This window comes from Dermochelys coriacea, chromosome 2 (genome assembly GCF_009764565.3).
Source record: "Dermochelys coriacea isolate rDerCor1 chromosome 2, rDerCor1.pri.v4, whole genome shotgun sequence".
Classification (NCBI taxonomy): domain Eukaryota; kingdom Metazoa; phylum Chordata; order Testudines; family Dermochelyidae; genus Dermochelys; species Dermochelys coriacea.
Window position 1 is genome coordinate 23,042,499 of NC_050069.1, and position 17,805 is coordinate 23,060,303.

Consider the following 17,805-nt stretch of genomic DNA (forward strand, 5'->3'; position numbering starts at 1 on the left):
ACCAAGTAAACCTAGACCATCCCTGACAGGCATTTGTCTCACCTGTTCATTGGAGGTTTTTAAGATGGGAATTCCACAACCTCTCTTGGTAGCCTATTCCAGAGCTTAACTGTCCTTATAGTTAGAAACTTCTCCCTCATATCTAACCTAAATCTCCCTTGCTGAATATTAAGCTGATTACTTCTTGTCCTTCCTTCATGGAGAACAACTGATCACAGTCCTTAACATATTTGAAGACTGTTTTCCTGTCTGTCCTTTTCCCTCCCACCTCCCAGTCGTCTTTTTTTCAAGACTAAACCTACCCAGGGTTGTGCGTTTTTTTTGTTTTTTGTTTGTTTTTTTTTTTTTTTTTTTTGTTTACTTCATAGGTCAGATTTTTTTTTTTTAAACCCATTACCATTTTTGTTGCTCTTGTCTGGACTCTCTCCAGTTTGTCCATGTCTTTCCTCGTGTGTGGCAACCAGAATTGGACACAGTACTCCAGCTGAGGCCTCACCAGTGCCAAGTGGAATAACTAACTCCCATGTCTTAGATACAGATTTTGAGCCGTTTTTGTATGAACATCACATTGATGGCTCATATTCAATTTGTGATCCACTATGACCCCCAGCAGAGGCAACGCATGGGGGGCATGCGGAGTCAACTGCCTCCCAGATGGGCCTGCTAGGGAGAGACACTATCTTCCTGCTGCACCTGCCCCCCAGCATGCTCAGCCCCAATCCCTGGCAGCTGAGTCTGGGTGGGGAGCGGAGGGGGCGGGATCAGCCACTTTGGGTCACTGCTCCATGCAGCGCAGCAGCTGCCTGAGAGAGCCCGTCTGGGGAGGCAGAGGGGGGCGACTTCCCACCCAGGCCTGGGTGCCAGGGACAGGGGCTGAGTGAGCCAGAACCTCCTCTTCCCACCCCACAGCACGTTTCTGGGTCACTCAGTCCTTGTCTTCGGAAGCCGGGCACAGGCAGGGAGTGGCCCACTGCCACCTCCCCAACCAGGCTCTCTCAGGCAGCTGCTGCACTGCACGGAGCAGTGATCCGGAGTGGCCAGCTTGAACTGCATAAGAAGTGGCTCCTTCCCACTTCCTGCCTGGGCTCGGCTGCCAGGGAGAGTGGTCAAACATGCCGGGGGGGGGAGGGTGGCACAGTGGGAGAAGGACAGAGCACCCCTCCACACATGGTAACATGGGGCAAAGAGAGCGTGGTGGCCCTGGGCTGTGGGACCCCACTAGATACATCCTCCCAGTTTGATAGTGAACCATTGATAACTACTCTTTGAGTACAGTTTTACATCCAGTTGTGCACTCACCTTAAAGTATTCTCAGCTATGCACTCTAATCTATCAGTTTGCAAATGGGATGTGCAGCATGTGGCACACAGAGCACTGTACACCAATTAAAGCTGTGACACTAGTTCTGTGGCCAGTCTCTAACCAGATTATTTTTTTCAGGGTACTGATCATCCTTGCACAGCCAACAACCCAGAGAGCTGCTCCACTTCTCTTTCACCCCAAGACTTTATCAACTTGTTCAGATTCTGAACCCTGGTTCTTCACAGCATATCATATTCTTACAAGACACTTTATAGGGCTCAGCTTGGACACTGAACTTGTAAATAGTGTAAATGTCGATGTTTGTTTGAAGCTCCTGAGTCAAGCAAACAAGAGGATCTTCGAGACGAAAGGTGAAATTGCTCGCTGTTTGATGTTTAAGAAATATGGACTTCTAACAAGACTGGCATGTATAGGCAATGTTGTAAAAAGTCACCTTTTTATTATCAGAGTACAAGATACAGGGCAGAAATTTCTTTCTGTTTAGAAGTTAAAACTGAATTTGACCCATGGCCATTTGAAAACTCTATTTTTTTCAGTTTCTAATAAAGGAAAAGAAATAAGTATGAGAGTAGGACTGTTTAACTGCTCCTCCATCTGGTTTTATTTACAACAGATATTTATAAATATGACATTTTTAAAATATTTATGGGGAAAAATTCCCTGCGACGAGTTTTAATCATACTTGTATGTTAAAAGAAAAATAAAATTGGATGCATTCAGAAATATGCAAAACATCTAGGATTTGATCCTAATTAAAACTGAAAATAACACACCATGCCATTTTCTACCTCGAATAAATAGAGTACCTTTGAAACAATAACCCACTATGCAATGTGAACTATTATACTTTGTACAATGATTTAAAGGGAAATGATGTTTATGACTGTAAGCAAACTTCTTATGTTAATGCTTACTTTTTTAATTAGTTTTCTTGCTGTACTCAGTGCTTGAATGCCCAGATGATGAGCGCCTTAGAAATACCTAAGATTTTAATCCCTCCTCTTTTTTAATTTTGTTGTCTTTAGAAAAGAGTAAGCAAAAAAAAAAAAAAAACCAAACCAAGGGTGAGGATTTGTATTTAAAGCAGGTGCATGATGGATGAATGATAAGGAGCCAGAGCTAACATCTCATTAGTGTAAATTCATAACTCCATTGATTTCAGTGGAATTACTCTGGATTTACACCTGTCTGAGATCAGCATCTGGTTCACTGGGTCTGACTCCCTCCACCCTGTGTAACTCCACTGAAATAAAGTCAAAACTGGTGTAACTGAGAGATGACTCAGCCCCATAGGACCAGGTTCCTGATAGGTCTAACTAGGTAAAGCTCCGCTGGGACCAGTGGAACTGTGCCAGTTTACATTCACTGAGGATCTGGCTCATAACATAAATACCATTTGTTTGTAACGGCTGTAAGGAACAGGAAAAGCAGCAAGGAAAGCCAGCCATAAAGTCCTAGTGTAATAAGGGTACAGTCAGTCCTTAGGGTAAATAGGATTTCTAATCACCTGACATCCCTGATAATTTCTATCTCATCCATCTCCCTGCCAGTGCCAGATTAACAGAGATACAGTGAGAATTAGTGCTTACAAATCTTGGTCCCACTGAAATTAATGGCCAAACTTCTAATCTCCTTTATTATGTATAACTTATGAATGTGACAAACTTGATCTGGCAGATTCCAGTCCATGTATAAAAGTTTGTAAAGCCTATATAGGAAAAATACTTGCAGTTGTTCTACAGCAGAGTTCACAGACAGCACTTTCCCAACACTGTACACAGAGCGCGTAAGCAAGGTGATTAAGAAAGACAAACATTAGTAGGTTGTATGGTATGGACAAAAGAGTTGTGAGGAAGAGGAATACTCAGGATAAATCAGAAGAACTACTTGAGTTTAATTATTAAATAGTCTGTTCCTTTTTTTACAGGTTTTATAATTGATCTCTAACACTTTTCTGCAGCTGTTTATATATATTTTTGCAACAGTGTTTGCATTTTTGCAAACTAAATTACTTTTTGCATGCTCTTTGAGTAATTTTGATTGAATAGTGGGGCTGGGGACTGCAGCCCTGGTGAGGGGAGATCCAGGAGAATGCTTTGACAGTAACTGCCATTTGTTGCATTCCAAAGGCAGAAGGTTTGGTTCTTCCAGAAATTTCTTTCAGAGGCAGGGCAAGAGACACTCCCATCAAAAATCATTTTGCTTTGTGCAGAGAAGGGAATAAAATGAAGACAGGGACTTTGCCCTCCCTCCATCTGCTCTCAACTCAAACACGAGTCAAAAGAGTAAATTAGATCTCAGGGAGGAGAGGAGATATGTCCATGTGAGTGGAAAGTGATTCAGAGGTAGTTAACCTGGAGAAATGAAACTTTAGTTGTGGGTGTTAGTGTCATTGAATAAGGGAGGCCAACTTCTGTTCTCATTCACACCCATGCAACCTTGTTGATGTCAGTGAGGTTGTGTGGGTATAAATGAGACTGGAATTTGACTTGGTGAGAGAAGAGTGTTAAGGGCAGTAATTTGTAAGTGACTGAAGTAGTGATGTTGTGTGTCAAGATCCATGTTGTTCCTTTCTCTAGCAGTTAAAAGTACCCTAATAACCTTTGTGCCCTCTACATGGAGGTCTGATTTCCCCCCCCCTTCCCCATCCATCTGCCCCATCTACTTCCAGTGAAACAGCCTAAATAGAAGTTGTGATTTGCAATGTCAAATTTGACATACCAGCAATTGGTGTTTCAACCTGTAAAATACTTATTTTAGGTTTCAGAGTAGCAGCCACATTAGTTTGTATCCACAAAAAGAAAAGGAGGACTTGTGGCACCTTAGACTAACAAATTTATTTGAGCATAAGCTTTCGTGAGCTACAATCCACTGAATGCATCCCGATGAAGTGAGCTGTAGCTCACGAAAGCTTATGCTCAAATAAACTTGTTAGTCTCTAAGGTGCCACAAGTCCTCCTTTTCTTTTATTTTAGATTGTATTTATTGGAGCAAGTTCCTCTTCTATGTAACTGACATCAAGTGAATTAACTCAAGTATTGACTCTGGCCCAACATGTTCACCATTCCATATATAATAGATATAGTCTGAGCACAGGGTTCTGAGTCAGGAACTTATGAATTCTAGTGCTGGCTGTGCAACCATTTCCTTCTGTGGTTTTGGGCAAAACTCCCTGCCTCCATTTCCAGTCTGTAAAATGGGGATAACTACTTACAGTGGGGCACTGCGATAAGGATCAGTTAGCTAATGTTTGGAAAAGCAGTCGAAGTTTAAAGTGCAGGTTCTGATCTGAAAGCACTACGTGGACCTTAAGTGAAACATTTGTCTACACATTGACACTTTCAGATTGTGTTTCGAGAAAACCTGCTCTTATGTGATTACCAGAGGCAGAGACCTACAGCATGAAACGAAACGTAATGCATGCTATTAAGGAGTATAACTCATTAAATGAGTCTGCTAGAGAAAGAAATAGAACTTGCCTCATATTATTGTTTATTGCTACAGTGGTTACTGATATTGATCTCCTCATGAGTCTTTCCTATTCCCAAAATGGTTAATTACTGTCAAATATTGTAGTGAGTCAAACAATTCCTTTTTAACAACCCATTTGTGCCCAGATACCTTAGCCTAACCACTTACAAAGGCATCGGTTTTATTTAAGTAGATTATTTGCATCTGCCTGACTTGGGCTGACAGGGGAATGAAAACTGAGTGGTAACTGTGGGTTTGAGGCAAGAGGGTGCAAGGCTACTCTGGCATAAAAGGGACCTCTTTATTTTCAGGGTAATTCTGGTAGAGTTATTGTAAGTTGAAAACAGGCTTTCTGTGTTTGAACATGGCATTGGTGGTGATGATCTTTCCAAACGGCCTTTTACCTTGGTTGCCATTAGGGTTTCAATACTATGAAATAAGGTCTGTGCTCTGCCTTTAGCATCATAAATGCAGAGTGATTCCATTGAAGCCAATGGAGTTGCTCCACATTTACCAGTGCAACAGAGCTGAATATGGCTCAATACAGATACTTTAAAACCACCCCATACAGTGGAGGGGGCATGGGAAGGAAGAGAGGAGAATTTTGCATTTCAGTTTCCTGGAGGAGGTGAGTATTTGAGTTTTATTTGAATGTGACCGTCACTTCAAGAGGCTGAATTTCAGTTGTACATAAGCTGAGCAGTTTATACTAATGATGGTTTGGTATTTTAATGTTTGATTATAAAATGTGTGCACCTTAGCTTATATTGTTTTTGGGGTTTTTTTTAATTATTACTTCTGTTTTGTAAAATCGTTAGGAAACTTGTACTGCTCTACAGACATGCTTCATATGTAAACGTTCAATTGCACCATGCCACGTTCTGTAAATGGGAAGATTGCTGTCCCCCTGTTTTGAACTCCTGTAGTGACTAATGTTTGTGTTCCCATTTCCGTTTGGCTATACAACCAACTCCTTCTAGAACATACACAGATAGTAAACTAGCTTTTTCTGCCCAGCCATTTCTTTGGCCATTTGTCGCTACAACTGAAATAGACCAGGAACATTTCAAATACTGTAGAGTAGCTAATAAATCTTGGATGATGTCTCATGCTTAAACCTTCTGTTCGCTACAGTAAACCATCATGTACTTTTGGGGGGCTTTTAGTAACCTGTTGCTGCTTTTCACAGATCAGCACCTTGCCAGAAAATGGTTTTATATTAAAACGCTAGTCTTGCTTGCTGGCTTGTTGGCAAAAACACACCCTCCCTGTGGATTTGATGCATAATCAGTTTAAAAGTTTTGCAACAGCATTTGGAGTTCTGCTTGTCATCTAACATAGTAATGTGTACAAACAAGCTAGCTTTTTATAAAGGCTTTCCTTCTACATGTAATGGCTCTTGTAAAAGACCCTCCTTCTGAACTGACTAGCCCCCTGCTGTCTCTGAGGTTGAGAAGTTCCTAAGTGGAGCCTAATTTACAATGTACTCAGCACCTCATTAGTATTCACCACTCCATTGACTTCATTGCTCTGGATCATTCAGCTCTCTGCAGGGTCTTGCCCCAATGACAGTACATCTTTCCTCTTCTTGACCATCTCCATTATATTAATAGCTTGAATACCTAAGTAACACCCCTGTTCTGGCACTCTGTAGAGCACACATAGCCCTTTCACCCGGGTGACCCCCGCTGCTGTAACTGAGGATAATCTGGCCCTTTTTGGCTATCACTGGCTGCATATAGTGCCAACAAGGCAGCTCCAGAGTTAACATTTTAATTAGAAATTGCAAATGCACTAATGTTTTAGGGGCTAATCTACAGTAATAATGAATACCTGCTTATATGTGAAAAGGAAGCTTGTTTTTCCTTTTTTAAATAAAGCTGTAACTAGATAAGGTATGAAGTGAAAAGCATACCTTGTGTATTAAGACTCCTATTTCATATTATTGTGTGATTAAAATCCTTCTGTATAAATTATTTGCACTTTTTTTTTTCTTTGCATGTTCAATTCTGATTTTTACAGCGGTTTGGTACAGTGATGTATTTTTGTAAATTGTCTTTGACACTGAATTGCAATAAATATTCAAACAATGTGAACCTTGGTATTTAGTTGTTTGTTGCTTTCAAGTGAGTAGGCTTCTCGCAAATGTAAACTGAAAGACTCACCTGCAAGTCTATCCAGAGCTTAAATACCATGGCAACAGGTGCTGTGGTAATACCCAGAATGGATAAATCCACTGTTATCTTGTAAATCAAAAGAAAAGGTTAATGCAATTGTCTTCAGTAAGGGCCAACGAAAGGCCAATGGTTAAATGGGACTTAAGTGATGCATAGGCCTTGCAAAGGAGCATATTTCACCCTAAATGAGTTACGATTCACATGTATCCAGCTGCTTCTAAGCTATGTAGTTTTCACATTGGTACTCAAAGTTGGAGGATTACATAAGCAATATATCTTCTGGTCCTGGGAACCTTTAAGACTTTTAATCAGAAAACTCCAATTGAAATCAAAAGGACTTTAGCCCAAGTTGCGACTGCATGATCAGAACAAAGGTGTCTGATCAGATAATGGGGATTTAAACACAAGGAATATCTTAGCCTGACATGTTAACTCTTCAGGAAGACAAATAACTGAATGACAAATGGTCATTAAGAAAGGAAGATTATATAGAAGAGGATGCCTGGCTAGGTTTCATAAAATAAACTAGGAAATGGGAGAAAGTAGAGAGTGGGTTTTGTGCACAAAAAGACTTAAGACCTAGTTAACAAGTTTCAGAGCAAGTGTATCAGAGGTTTCTGAAACCCATCTCCAGAAACTCTACAACTAACTTTGGACAGACTGGGAAAACTTTGTACTTTGTGAATGAAACATGGTGGCAGCATCTGAGTGGGGAGTTTTCTGAAGTGCAGAAGCTGGCAGTATAAGCCATAGAACTCAGTCTGAAGCCCCCAGAGCTCTAGATTTTACAGACCGAAACCTAGCCCAGAGGGTACCCGGTGGAAGAAGAAGTTGGAGCTATACAGAGACCTGGCCATGCAGGAGGACAATAGCAGGAACTTAAAACCGTTGTTTTACCATATTGGGGAACAAGGCAGAGGGATCTGCTCTGCTCTGAATCTCACCACTGCCTCATGCCTCACAGCAGTCTTCGGAGCCCTATTGTTCTCCTCCAAAGGGACCGATCATGGTTTCATACCCAGCTCGATCACAGCCAGTCCCAGCACTGAAATCTCCAATACTAGCAATGTGACGTGGCGTAGCTGACTGGATTTTTGCTGCAAGCTGATGGAAGAATGCATCCTTTCCCGCTAGTGATGCAGCACATATGCCACAACAACAGGTAAGTGTCAACAAGTTGGAGCCAAGCATGGAGAGATGGGGTTCCATGTGGCTGAAAGCTGTGCCAAAGGTTGTCTAATAACCACACCTTGAGTTTGGGGTGGAACACCAGTGTGGAGGAATATTGCTCCTTCAACAGGAACTTGATTACTTTGTGGCAGACCAGCATCTGTGATGCTGGTGATTATGCTCTTGTAATGGGTGAGTCTTTGACAAGAGCTGTCTTGTATCCAGTGCCACTCAGTGTTGACACGTTTCATGTGGTAACATGGAATGCATCTCTAAAGTCTGGTTTTGACTTCAGGAAGTTGGGATCGGGGGGGCTACTGTTTCCCCAAGTGAGGTTTAGGTCACATCTGTCCCATGCATGCAGAGCACAGTCTGCCTCCTGGAGCTGGTAATAATGGGGGCTTTAATCCTGGTGCTGCTGTCATGGTCAATTGTCCCTTGATTTCCCTGTGCCCCCTTGGGAATGGGGAGACATAGAGGCGTTTTTATTGTTGGGGACACCATCCCCCTTCCCAGGAACTCTTCTGCCAGATGCTGTTGGTTCCTGAGAGCATGGATGATCGTTACGAAAATCTAGCTTTCCTTCTACTGATGTGATTCACGCATCCATAGTCCTGGCTCCTCCACCTTCACCACCATTGGGGAACCTGGCTCTCATCCTCTGGGTCCATCATTTGGCCTTTGCTCGTTACCTTAAGCAGCAGCCCTTATTAGGGGCCTATTGGACCTGAGGCTTGCATGGGAAGATGACCACACCTTGAAGCAGAGCAGTTTACACCGCTACTACTCACTACCCCAGTATTTATTACTACTCATTATTTACCATTTCCCCCAATTTTTTTTGTCATCTGCAAACTTTATCAGTGATGATTTGATATTTTCTTCCAGGTCATTGATAAAAATGTTAAATATCATGGGGCTAAGAACCTATCCCTTGGGACCTCAATAGCAATACACCCGCTTGATGACAATTCTCCATTTACAATTACATTTTGAGACCTATCAGTTAGCCATCTTTTAATCCATGTGATGTGTACAAATGTAAATTTTATATCATTTTAGTTTTTAATCAAAATGTCATATGTTACCAAACACCTTACAGAAGTCTAGGCATATTACATCAACACTATTATCTTTATCAACCAAACTTGTAATCTATTAAAAATTGTTAGTTTAGCAGGCTCTATTTTCCATAAACCCAGATTGATTGGCATTAATTATATTACCATCTTTTAATTCTTTATTTATCAAGTCCCGTATCAGCCTGTAGTGGGGCAATTGCCCCACTTTGGCAGACAAAGGGTTAATAGCAGCCCTTGGAGCAGCTACACGGAATCCAGCCAATCAGAGAAGGCTTAGAAGGAGCTAATCAGGGCCAGGCTGGGCCCTATATAAAGCCTGACAAGCAAGCAAGGAGGACTGGCTCCCAGGGATAGTACCTTTGATAGAGCAGCCCTGGGCAGGCTCAGGGGAGCAGAGGGAAAGCTCCAGCCTGATACCTGCCAGGCTGAGGCCCCTGAAAGAAAGGACTGAGAAGGTGCAAGGTCTAAAGGGAAGTGCCCCAGGAAGCGCAAGCAGTAGAGGGGAGAAAAGGAGGACAGGACATGGCTGCTGCGAGAGGGTCCCTGGGCCAGGACCGAGAGTAGTGGGCGAGTCTGGGTCTCACTCCCCTCCCCCGCCCCCGCTACCACTCCACCTGGCCGTGGAGGAGTGTGGCCTGATACAGCCTGTGGCTTGCCCCTGAGGCAAGGGGCTAGACTTTGCAGCTGCAGTTCACCATGAGGGCAGGTGCAGACTGAGGACCGAGGATACCACCGGAAGGGGAGAGAACTGAGTGGGGCACAGCTGGAGGGCTGTGTCCAGAAGAGGACACCACAAGCCAGGGAGCAACGCGGGTCCCAGACAGCACCGCGGAGCAGAACCATGGGTGAGACACCACCTGCAGAGAGTGCTCCACAGCTGGACAGAGCTAATTCCCGGAACAACCAGCAGGAGGTGCCACGGTGAGTGTGCAACTCATTACACAGCTGCTCATTATGTTGTCTGGGACCAATGTAAGACAAATAGAACAATAACTTCTGGCCATGGTATTTGGAGTGGAGTGATTCCATCAATAAACCTATGGCCACACAGTAATAGTGCAATTAAACCACAACCCTAAAGACAATCATGGCAAAACCCCTTCTTAGTGCTCCAATCAGATAGCAGTGCATGTTGATGCCCCTTTCATAGTGCTTAAGGCTAAAGGAGACCATTAGATCCTTTAGCCTGACCCCTTATATCACCCAGTTACCCCAGGTAACACTGTACCTCAAAATAGCACCCTGGAAACTCCATATTCATCACTGTGATATAAATATATGTTTTGTACAAAGTATGCCTTGTGAGGTATCATTTGAGAAGTCATGCTCAGTTGAACATTACTACCCTGTTGAATTATGTGTTACCATTGTATCTGAAGTTATGAAGTATTGCTATGTGTGTGTTACTGAAATATGTTGTGAGGTTGGGAGACGCCCACAGCCAGTCTTTCAGTGGCAACAAAAGAACACTTTGTAAGACAGATTTACATCAGGACCAGCCAGATGTGTGTTGATGGCCCATCAAGAAGAATCCACTCTCCCAGAAACATCTCAGAAAGGGCACGTACACAATGGGGGCTGCCTAACCCCCACGTCACAGTAAGGATCTTTCTAGCAGCTGGAAGAAAATATAAAAAGAAAGAGAGAGAAAAAGAAAGAAAGAAAGAAAGAAAGAAAGTATAAAAGAGGACAGTGACATCATCACTTGGCCTCTCTCCTCCCCCATCTCAACACCTGAAAGATTGCTTGGGAGACACAGACTTTGAACTGGGAAGATTGGTCCCAGGCTGAAAGAGAATTCAGTCTGTGTATTAAGAACTGTAAGCTGCCGATAACATCTATTAGGGTGAGAAATTGTTTGATTCAAATCTTGCTTAGTCTGTAGAATGTAGATTGCAAATTTATTTTTATTTCTTATATAACCAGTTTTGATCTTTATGCCTGCTACTTATAATCACTTAAAACCTATCCTTCTGTAGTTAATAAATCTGTTTTTATATTTGATCTAAAACAGTGTGGTTTTGGTTGAAATGCTTGGGGACTCTCAGCTCAGCTTAACAAGGGCTGTTGAATAACCACTACCCTTTGTTGAAGTGGTGAACCAGTTAATGAGCTTGCACTGTTCAAGGGAGTCTTAAGCAGTGTAAGACGATGTATTTCTAGGGTGAAATGCTGGGGACTGGGTGATTGCCTGGTGCCTCTCTTTATATAATTCATGAGTGGCTTGGAGAGCCTTCACGCAATTTAGCTGGATGCGGGTCTCCACATGCTGATGGCTGAATGATTACAGCACTTCAAGAGGTTTGCTGTTTGTCACTGGCATAGCTTTGTAAGAGACAAGCCAGGTTGGAGAGTTAAGGGGCACAGCAGTCCCACAATTTCAGGTTGTACCCTGGGGTCCCATCAGACCTTGAATTGAGCCAAAGACTCGGACTGAAATTATTTGAAGCATTTGGTATTTTAGGGATTTTATTCCAGATAAATAAGTAGAGCATTAGACCACATCAGACCACTTGCTGAATCTTTTTTCCATGGAAAATTGGGTTTTCAACTAAATTAAAATTTTAATAGAAAGTGCCCTTCCTTGAACACTTTTTAAATTATTTTTAATCAGAAAACCAGAACAACCAGTTTTTTTCAACAAAAAAGCAAAAGTTTCCACTGAAATTTTTGGTAACTATTTATTATTTGTTTTTGTTTGGGCGGTTGATTAATCACCGTTAACTCATGTGATTAACTAAAAAGAATCTTGATTTAAAAAATTAATTGTGCTTACTTGCATTGTTAAACAGTAGAATACCAATTGAAATGTATTCAATATTTTTGGATATTTTTCTACATGTTAAAATATATTGATTTCTACTACAACACTGAACACAAAGTTTACACTGCTCACTTTATATTTTTATTTCAAATATTTGAACTGTAAAAATGATAAAAGAAATAGTATTTTTCAATTCACCTCATACAAGTACCGTAGTGCAATCTCTTTATCGTGAAAGTGTAACTTACAAATGTAGATTTTTTGTTTGTTGCATAACTGCACTCAAACAAAACAATGTAAAACTTTAGAGCCTACAAGTCCACTCAGGCCTCCTTCTTGTTCAGCCAATCGCAAAGACAAACAAGTTTGTTTACAATTCTGAAAGATACTGCTGCCTGCTTCTTATTTACAATATCACCTGAAAGTGAGAACAGGCATTTGCATGGCAATTTTCTAACTGGCATTGCAAGGTATTTACGTGCCAGACATGATAAATATTCGTATGCTCCTTCATGCTTCAGCCACCATTCCAGAGCACATGCTTCCATGCTGACTGAACTCCTTGGGGAGAATTGCATGTCTACTGTTCTGTTTTACCAGCATTCTGCCATATATTTCATGTTACTGTTGTCTTGGATGATGACCCAGCACATGTTCGTTTTTAAGAACACTTTCACAGAAGATTTGACAAAACACAAAGAAGGTACCAATGTGAGATTTCTAAAAATGCCTATAGCACTTGACACAAGGTTTAAGAATCTCAAGTGCCGTCCGTAATCTAAGAGGCACAAGGTGTGGAGCATGCTTTCAAAGGTCTCAAAAGAGCAACACTCCGATGCGGAAACTACAGAACACAAACCACCAAAAAAGAAAATTGGCCTTCTGCTGGTGGCATCTGACTCGGATTATGAAAATGAACATGAGTTGGTTTGCTTTGGATTGTTATCGAGCAGAACTGGTCATCAGCATGGACTCGTGTCCTCTGGAATGGTGGTTGAAATATGAAGGAACATATGAATCTTTAGCGCTTCTGGCATGCAAGTATCTCACAACGCCAGTTACAACAGTGCCATGTGAACACCTGTTCTCAGTTTCAGGCATTATCTCCTACAAATTGTAACTACATTTGTTTGTCTGAGCGATTGGCTGAAGTAGGACTGAGTGGACTTGTAGGCTCTAAAGTTTTATACTGTTTTATTTTTGAATAGTTATTTTTTGTACATAATTCTACATTTGTAAGTTCAACTTTCATGATAAAGAGATTGCACTACAGTACTTGTTTTAGGTGAATTGAAAAATACTATTTTTTTTACAGTGCAAATATTTGTAGTAATAAATATAAAGTGAGCACTGTACACTTTGTATTCTGTTTTAATTGAAATCAATATATTTGAAAATGTAGAAAACATCCAAAATATATAAATAAATGTTGTTCTATTATTATTAATTGCGATTAATTTTTTTAATCACTTGACAGCCCTAGTTTTCATCAATCATCTGCAGGGGGAAAAAAAAGGTCCATAAAGTTCCACAAGTAAATCCTGGGGGTTTAAATTCCTTCTCTAACTGGAAAGACAGAATTGCATCCATTTTGTTTCTTATAGTGTATTATTCTGTACTTGTACAATAAACAATCTGATGTTAATATGTTTTACTTGGATCATTTAAGTTGTGGTCATAACTGGCCTTGAACCGATGGCAGAAAAGCAGGGAGGAAGGAAGTGGGAGGAAAGCAGGAATTCTGAGACTGAAATGGAATGCATATTCCTCCGCATTCTTAGATACCAACTGCTCTTTAGGCCTTCATCATACTGTCTGCTTGACTCACTTCTATCTTTGCTATCCTTTGTGGGCATCAGAGCCCACGCACTGACCTGAGCAGGTCTGTCTAGACTGTTATTTTTAGCCCCATAGTGCAAGCCCGAGTCCTGGGCTGTGAGACTTGTTGCCGCAGTGTTTTTGCAGTGTACATGTACCCTTTGCTTTCTGAAAAGAAAGTAAGATAGAAAATGTACCAACTAATATGAAATTTAAACATGGGTGAATACATTACATGCCAACCACTTAGTGACAGATTATTATTATACTGAAATGATAGCAGATTATATAAAAATCTGTGTGTCTAACTCTCAATTGGTATAACTCCATCAGTCCCAGAGACTGAATTTTCTCTATTTTTTGAAGGCACAGTGAGTTTCATCCAGCTTTACAAACATTTTTAGTCTTTTTATTATTTTAATCAGCTATCGTATAGTTAATGAAAGTTGTATTCACGTGGGTTGGTCAAAAAAATGAGCATGCTATTGATAATCTTTACTATAAGCGCTGACTCTCTGGGTGCCCCAGGGATGGAGCACCCACAGGGAAAAAGGGTGGGTGCTGAGCACTCACCGGTAGCCCCCCTATCACTGCATCCCCCTCCCTGCAGTGCCTCCCGCCCACCGGTGGGCCCCACCGATCGGCACCTCCTCCTCCCTCCCAGGGCCTACCGCCTGCTGCGGATCAGCTATTTCACGGTGTCAGGAAGTGCTGGCGGGGAGGGGAGGAGTGAGGGCACAGCATGCTCAGGGGAGAGGGCAGAACTGGGTAGGGAAGAGGCAGGGTGGGAAGAGGTGCGGAAGACGTGGGGTGGGAAGAAGCAGGGTGGGGTTGGGGCATTGGGGGAAGGGGTGGAGTAGGGGTGGGGCCTGGGCAGAGTTGCCTATGATCTTTACTAGCCAATAATAAGGCTGTAGGTATAAAAATCTGAGTTCCCCCCACCACCTCCTCCTTTCTCCTCCTGGTGCCCCCACTGCTGCTTTATAAGTAGCTCACTGTTGAATGGCAAAATGGTGACATCAGCTATAGGGAGGGTTTCGTTATGTGACATTGGCCATAAATCCCTCCCTGATCTATCTATTGCATACTAGAGTCTGGTTTGTTGAAATGAGTCTGGCAAGGGTACAGTCCAAGAGCTACCTCTGTATCTGGGGTCCAGATCTGCTGATTCAGCAAACAGATGCCCAACTTTAAGAATACGAGTATTCTCATTGGCTTCAATGGGATATTCACTTGTTTAAATTTAAGCCTGTGTTCAAGTACATTGCTAAATCGGAGTCCTAGGATACCATGACTCTGTCATCTTGGCCTTGCCCTGGAAAAGCTCTCCAGGGCTGCTCTTTTAGTAATCCTGCAGAGCACCCTCTTGCGTGTATGAGGTTGGTATGGAAAACATGGGGGAAGCAAACACCTACTTTGCTCTCCCAAGGCTGAGTCTGGGAGCATTTTTTTTTTTAAATGGGTGGCCATGTGCAATGCCTCTCAGAATTTGACTATAACTCCCTTTCCTTCCCAGATTACTTGGGAGGAGGCAACTCTCGCCTGTTGCCTGGGCACCTTAGGTCATTAAGGATAATGGAGATCCTGGTGGTCCCAGCTGAGATGGGCAATTAGGTAGGAATCCTCAGGTCACCCCTCTGCAACAGGACTCTTACTCCTATTAATATTTCTAGTTGGTGGTGCCCCCACCTGGGGAGGCACTGTATATACCTGTTGGTGTACCTTGCCTCCAAGAACAAAAATATAAGTAATGGATCTTATGCAGCAAAATAAAACAACACAATTTTACTTAAGTTTCAGAGTAGCAGCCGTGTTAGTCTGTATTCGCAAAAAGAAAAGGAGTACTTGTGGCACCTTAGAGACTAACAAATTTATTAGAGCATAAGCTTTCGTGAGCTAGAGCTCACTTCATCGGATGCATTTGGTGGAAAAAACAGAGGAGAGATTTATATACACACACACAGAGAACATGAAACAATGGGTTTATCATACACACTGTAAGGAGAGTGATCACTTAAGATAAGCCATCACCAACAGCAGGGGGGGGAAGGAGGAAAACCTTTCATGGTGACAAGCAGGTAGGCTAATTCCAGCAGTTAACAAGAATATCAGAGGAACAGTGGGGGGTGGGGTGGGAGGGAGAAATACTATGGGGAAATAGTTTTACTTTGTGTAATGACTCATCCATTCCCAGTCTCTAGTCAAGCCTAAGTTAATTGTATCCAGTTTGCAAATTAATTCCAATTCAGCAGTCTCTCGTTGGAGTCTGTTTTTGAAGCTTTTTTGTTGAAGTATAGCCACTCTTAGGTCTGTGATCGAGTGACCAGAGAGATTGAAGTGTTCTCCAACTGGTTTTTGAATGTTATAATTCTTGACGTCTGATTTGTGTCCATTCATTCTTTTACGTAGAGACTGTCCAGTTTGGCCAATGTACATGGCAGAGGGGCATTGCTGGCACATGATGGCATATATCACATTGGTAGATGCGCAGGTGAACGAGCCTCTGATAGTGTGGCTGATGTGATTAGGCCCTATGATGGTATCCCCTGAATAGATATGTGGACAGAGTTGGCAACGGGCTTTGTTGCAAGGATAGGTTCCTGGGTTAATGGTTCTGTTGTGTGGTGTGTGGTTGCTGGTGAGTATTTGCTTCAGATTGGGGGGCTGTCTGTAAGCAAGGACTGGTCTGTCTCCCAAGATCTGAGAGAGCAATGGCTCGTCCTTCAGGATAGGTTGTAGATCCTTGATGATGCGTTGGAGGGGTTTTAGTTGGGGGCTGAAGGTGATGGCTAGTGGCGTTCTGTTGTTTTCTTTGTTGGGCCTGTCCTGTAGTAGGTGACTTCTGGGTACTCTTCTGGCTCTGTCAATCTGTTTCTTCACTTCAGCAGGTGGGTACTGTAGTTGTAGGAATGCATGATAGAGATCTTGTAGGTGTTTGTCTCTGTCTGAGGGGTTGGAGCAAATGCGGTTATATCGTATGTCGTATATCCTGACAGCAGGATTGTCTGGTTATGTAGACTCCCTCCTCAGGCCCTTCGTTACCAGCACTCCCAGCTATCTTCGAGACACCACCGATTTCCTGAGGAAATTACAGTCCATTGGTGATCTTCCTAAAAACACCATCCTAGCCACTATGGATGTAGAAGCCCTCTACACCAACATTCCACACAAAGATGGACTACAAGCCGTCAGGAACAGTATCCCCGATACTGTCACGGCTAACCTGGTGGCAGAACTTTGTGACTTTGTCCTGACCCATAACTATTTCACATTTGGTGACAATGTATACCTTCAAATCAGTGGCACTGCGATGGGTACCCGCATGGCCCCACAGTATGCCAACATTTTTATGGCTGACTTAGAACAACGCTTCCTCAGCTCTCGTCCCCTAATGCCCCTACTCTACTTGCGCTACATTGATGACATCTTCATCATCTGGACCCATGGAAAAGAAGCTCTTGAGGAATTCCACCATGATTTCAACAATTTCCATCCCACCATCAACCTCAGCCTGGACCAGTCCACACAAGAGATCCACTTCCTGGACACTACGGTGCTAATAAGCGATGGTCACATAAACACCACCCTATATCGGAAACCTACTGACCGCTATTCTGCTTTCATCCAGATCATACCACTCGATCCATTGTCTACAGCCAAGCGCTACGATATAACCGCATTTGCTCCAACCCCTCAGACAGAGACAAACACCTACAAGATCTCTATCATGCATTCCTACAACTACAATACCCACCTGCTGAAGTGAAGAAACAGATTGACAGAGCCAGAAGAGTACCCAGAAGTCACCTACTACAGGACAGGCCCAACAAAGAAAACAACAGAACGCCACTAGCCATCACCTTCAGCCCCCAACTAAAACCCCTCCAACGCATCATCAAGGATCTACAACCTATCCTGAAGGACGAGCCATCGCTCTCTCAGATCTTGGGAGACAGACCAGTCCTTGCTTACAGACAGCCCCCCAATCTGAAGCAAATAC

The 17,805-nt window shown here is 42.6% G+C and overlaps 1 protein-coding gene across 1 annotated transcript in view; it reads left to right on the plus strand.

Moving 5' to 3' along the window:
* The window catches only part of FBXO32 (F-box protein 32), a 35,492-nt gene extending 28,602 nt beyond the window's left edge, over nt 1-6,890 (plus strand). The window contains exon 9 of the mRNA XM_038388406.2: nt 1,441-6,890. Coding sequence (XP_038244334.1) covers nt 1,441-1,530 — 90 coding nt within the window. The 3' untranslated portion in view covers nt 1,531-6,890. The remainder of the gene's footprint in view (nt 1-1,440) is intronic.
* Nucleotides 6,891-17,805: the final 10,915 nt, after the last annotated feature.